The following is a 5,062-nucleotide window of genomic DNA, read 5'->3' as shown; positions in this document are numbered from 1 at the left end:
TCTTATAGGATTGAGTGAAATTCTTTCATTGAGTTAATAAGTGAAGGCTCAGTTCAGATCAATAGTACTACTTGCATTTAATCATACATCATAGTCTTTTTTTTGGGTAATTATTTTTGAAGTGGACTCATCTAATTATTTATTCGTAAAATTAATTTTCTATTATTTAAAGAAAAAATCTGAATTGTAAATGTATGCCTAAAATAAGTTCATTTTGTTAATGAATTTTCTCTCAAATTGTTTCTAATATAGTCTCTTCAGATAAGTCACCATGTTAAATAAAAACAAATGTAAATGAAAATAATTGATCGTATAAAATTATTTTGACTAAATAATGCAAATCAATTAAATAAATGACGATGCTAGAATTTCCAAAAATGAGTGTAAACAAAAGTTGGTTAGTTCGAAGAGGAAGAATAATAAATATTACAATGATATATAACTTTATGTTACGAAGAGAAATCACTTATGCAAATTCAAGAACAAATATGAAGATTTGTTTTATTTATTTTTCTTTGGAATTTTGTGCCAACTCAAAATCAAGCTAAATAATATAACAGCAAAATTTATATTTAAAAAATAAATTTGAAACAATACAATTTTTAATTATATATATAGTGTTGTAGAATAAGCTTCTGTATCTATATTTTTATTAAATATTTTTTATAGTACCCCTTTAATTTTAATCGAGTACATTATTAATTAATAAATATATAAATAATTAATAAAAATCATGAACCACGTGCAACACACGTGTCACTTACTAGTAATATAAAAGGGAAAAAAAACACTAAAATTAAATTTCGTGTACCTTGTCACCATAGAAGTCGATGAGAACCCACCGATCAAGCGCGTATTGATTTCCGGTTTTCATTTGAGATAGTTTCACATTAATTTGAGTGAATGTATATATGATTCCAATTATACCAGTGGCAAACATGTAGCTGCATGCACCAAGACAAACGTACACAAATTAATTATATCGATGTTGTATTTTATTTTTCCATTTACATTAATTCAATTTTCAATTCGTACGTACTCTATTAAATTTATATCAAGGAATATGTTTTAAATGTAACTTTGGACAATAAATTTCCATATATATGTACACGCACCTGTAAGCAGAGAAGACGTTGAACTTGTCGCCCCCAGCAGCAGTGTTGGTTCCGATTATGATAACAGAAATGAATAGAAGAAGCAATGTTGGCCCCCGAATGGCAAGTGCAATTGCCGCCGGTGGAATCTCTCCGGTCGATGGTGGGGAGCCGGCTGTCGATAGTGGCGGGGCCATTCTCGAAGACGCCGGCTGTCGATAGTGGTAGTTATGTTTGTATATATCTATATAGATATATATAGATATATATATATGTGCTGAATGGTGATTAATAATTGTGTTCGTTTATTATAGCTGATCTATTTATAGAGAGTTATTTGTTTAGGTACATTTGGATATAGCCTGGTTTACTTTGAATATTTCTCCTAATTAAATAATTTTCTTCTTTATGTTATATACAAGTAGTGGGTTAGTGGGTGGCATGCATGGGTTTTGCTGAATTAATTAATTAGATGTTTATAATATGTATTATATATGGTGTTTTATCATAAATAATATGATATATATGAAGGTAAGTACTGATTTGTCTGGATAATGACTCGTTTGAAAATATATACTATTTTTCTGTTGATTTCAACCCTAAACTTTGGATTAATAATCTTGCATGGTCGTTAAGTCATGATCATATCATCCATCTTTTCATGGTAAATAAATAACCATGAAATAATTGATTACATTACATATGTAGTTTTTTTTTTTTTTTTTGATAATTCATTGCATATGCACTTGTTGTTGCAATTAATGTGCGATCTATTTCTATGCTTGGTAGCAATTATTAACTGTTGTGATTATATTTTCTACATTTTTACATTTATCCGAGCTTAATTGTTAATGTTATAAAATATATTAGGGTTTTTGGCATTTTGCACTCTTGAATTACACCATTTGGCACTTTGTACCCCAAATCACTTTTGGCTTAGAAAATTTGCCCATCTTCCAGGTTTTCAGCAAGTTGCAGGTAAATTTTACAAGCCAAATTAAATGATTTGGGGTGCAAAGTGCCAAACAATTTATGTTTAAAGGGTGCAATCTGCCAATTTCGCAATTTAAGGGTGTAAAGTGCCAAAATTGTGTAATTCAATGGTGCAAAGTGCCAAAACCCTATATATATATATATATATATATATATATATATATATATATATATATATATATATATATATATATATATATATATTGATGATGCTAGAAATAGATCATCTTAGAGTGTTGAAGTAGGATGAGCTGGAAGAGCAGAGTGGATCACTGGCTCACGAGCTTGATGACCTTGAGATACCTGCAATCACAGAACACGTGAACTAGGCCGGGGGTTGATCCGGCGGAAACCCCTCCGACGCTCAAGTCAGACGCGCAGATAATAGAAATAGTCCAGAGAATACATATTGTAGTATTGCTCAGTTAATTGGACGTACCTTAAGGAATGAATTCAAACCTTTATTTATAGCTTAGTTGAGATTGTCGGGCCCAAACCTTACTTGAAGGTGATTGGGCATCGGTGATAGTGGTCTTAAATATTGGGTTCGTGGCCCAATAGGTAAAGGAATTGTAGGTCCATTGGGTTGGCCCAATTATGCATATCATTAAGCCCCCCACTCTCGAATCGATGTGGGGGCCATGTTGAAGTGGGTGCCAGATCGTGTCGAGAGTGGAAATTTTAGAAGTCGCTCGTTGGCGTATGACCTAATGGTGTGCGAAAGCGCGTTGGAGCGTGTGTCGAAGGGGCGTGAAGGCGCGTCGGCGCGTAGCGCGACCAAGTTGTCGCGGTGTAAGTTACTTGAGTCGTCGGTGTTGTTCCGCGACGATATAGTAGCGCGGATCGAGTTATCTCCTTATGGGTCTCGCAATAATGTAGTAGCGCGGAGCGAGTATTCTCCTCGTGGGAGTTGTTATTTATTGACATTGTCAATGTTTTGACGCGTTGCTTGTATGTGTTTACATATAGCCTTGTGCGTGATGTACTTGAGGAGGAGATCAGGCTCTCAAGATTTTTTTTTATGGGGATCGTGCCCCTTGTTAGACCTCGTGGGTCGTAAGTAAGTTTGGACCGTGGCCACGTTTTAATGAAGGACCCGTCGAAAACAAGTAGATAAATTTGAGTAATCAAGCTGGCCAGGCTATATAGATTCCCATAATATGTCTAAGTGTTTCTAGGGTTGTAATCGTGCTAACTTGAGCTTGCGATTATGTAGTGAATTGCGGGCGAGTTGTCTCCTCGTGGGAGTTGTCTCGCAACGAAGTTGTAGGAGCATTGGATGACGCGCGATGGGGAGCATGCGGATTCAAGTCGCTCTGAGCAAGTTTTCTCCTGGTTGGAGTTGTCTCGCAGCGAGTCTTATTACCGAGCGAGGTGGCTCCTCGTGGGAGTTGCCTTGCAACGGGTTCGTAGTGTCGAGCGAATTGACTCCTCGTGGGAGTTGTCTCACTGCAGGTTGTAGTATCGAGTGAGTTGCCTCCTCATGGAAGTTGTCTCGCCGCGGGTTCGTAGTACCGAGCGAGTGTTCTCCTCGTGGGAGTTGTCTCGCTGCAGGTTGTAGGAACAAGCGAGTTGTCTCCTTGTGGGAGTTGCCTTGAAACGTGTTCATAGTGCCGAGCGAGTTTGCTCCTCGTGGGAGTTGTCTCACTGCGGGATGTAGGACCGAGCGAGTTTGCTCCTCGTGGGATTTGCCTCGCAAGGGGTTGTAGAACCGAGCGAGTTGTCTTCTCGTGGGAGTTGTCTCGCTGCGAGTTTTCGGACCGAGTGAGTTGTCTCCTCGTGGGAGTTGTCTCGTTGCGGGTTGTAGGACCGAGCGAGTTGTCTTCTCGTGGGAGTTGTCTCGCCGCTGGTTGTAGGACCGAGCGAGTTGTCTCCTCGTGGGAATTGTCTCGCTGCGGGATGTAGGACCGAGCGAGTTTGGTCCTCGTGGGAGTTGTCTCGCAACGGGTTCATAGTTCCGAGCGAGTTGACTCCTCGTGGGAGTTGTCTCGTTGCGGATTGTAATACCGACTGAGTTGTTACCTCGTGGGAGATGTCTCGCAAGCCCCCCACTCTCGAGTTGATGTGGGAGCCAAATTGAAAAGGGTATCGGATCGTGTCGAGAGTAGATCGGTGCTGTTGTTTTTCGTTAGTCGTTGGCGTGGCGTACAAGAATAATAATTTTTTTTTCTAGGTGGAGAGCGAGCTCTATTGGGTGGGGCGCGTTAAGAATCTTTGCGCAATTTGGTAGAGCGCGTTGAAATTCTCGTGCGATTTGGTGAAGCGCGTCAAAATCTACGCGCAATTTGGTGGAGAGTAGTAAAAGTTGCGCGCAATCTGATGGGAGCGCGCGCTCCAAGGTGGCCTTGGGAAGGCGCGCGCGCGTGCATGGGAAGGCGCGCAGGTGCTGCACTCCAGGCGCGTGTGAGCACGCACTTCTCTATAACATTTTTTTTTTCAGCTGATGACACGCGCGCGTGCTGTGCACGCGCGTGTCTTCTCCTTTTTTTTTTTTTTCTTTGATGACACACGCGCGCGTCTGGCGCGTGTGCGACACGCGCGTGTCTTCTCCCTTTTTTTTTTTTCTTTTTTGTGAAGAGAGGCGCGTGTGCGGCTTAGAGGTGGCGCGCGGTCGGCTTTGCTGCCCCTATTTTTCCTTTTTTTTTTTTTTTTTTTTTTTTCTTATCTTATTCTTCTTTCTTCTTTTTCTTTCTTTTCACCTTCTTCTTTTTTCGTCTTCTCTTTTTCTTTTTTCTTTTTTCTTCATCTTCTTTTTTTTTTTTTTTTTCTTCATCTTCTTCTTTTTTCTTCTTTTTCTTTCTTCTCCTTTTTTATTTTTTATTTTTAGGTGGTTGATGTTCACCCCTTTGGGGATGTTCTATTTTTTGAGTAGGGAGATTATACTTGTCTCTTGAGATGGGATGTGCACCCACTTGGGGTTGAAAGGTAAGGGTGATGCCAACCTTGGGATGGGATAGCCCTCTACTTTAGAATGA

General features: G+C 39.5%; 1 protein-coding gene across 1 annotated transcript in view; it reads right to left on the bottom strand.

The window, feature by feature from the left end:
* Nucleotides 1–1,300, bottom strand: part of LOC105962656 (CASP-like protein PIMP1) — a 6,020-nt gene extending 4,720 nt beyond the window's left edge. The window contains exons 1-2 of the mRNA XM_088818930.1: nucleotides 1,116–1,300; nucleotides 812–944 (exon numbers count right to left, since the gene is read on the bottom strand). Coding sequence (XP_088675056.1) covers nucleotides 812–944; nucleotides 1,116–1,291 — 309 coding nt within the window. The 5' untranslated portion in view covers nucleotides 1,292–1,300. The remainder of the gene's footprint in view (nucleotides 1–811; nucleotides 945–1,115) is intronic.
* Between the last annotated feature and the right edge of the window lie 3,762 nt (nucleotides 1,301–5,062).

Source organism: Erythranthe guttata, chromosome 6 (genome assembly GCF_056151865.1).
Source record: "Erythranthe guttata isolate IM_541 chromosome 6, IM_541, whole genome shotgun sequence".
NCBI lineage: Eukaryota > Viridiplantae > Streptophyta > Magnoliopsida > Lamiales > Phrymaceae > Erythranthe > Erythranthe guttata.
This window is presented reverse-complemented; position numbering and strand designations above follow the sequence as displayed.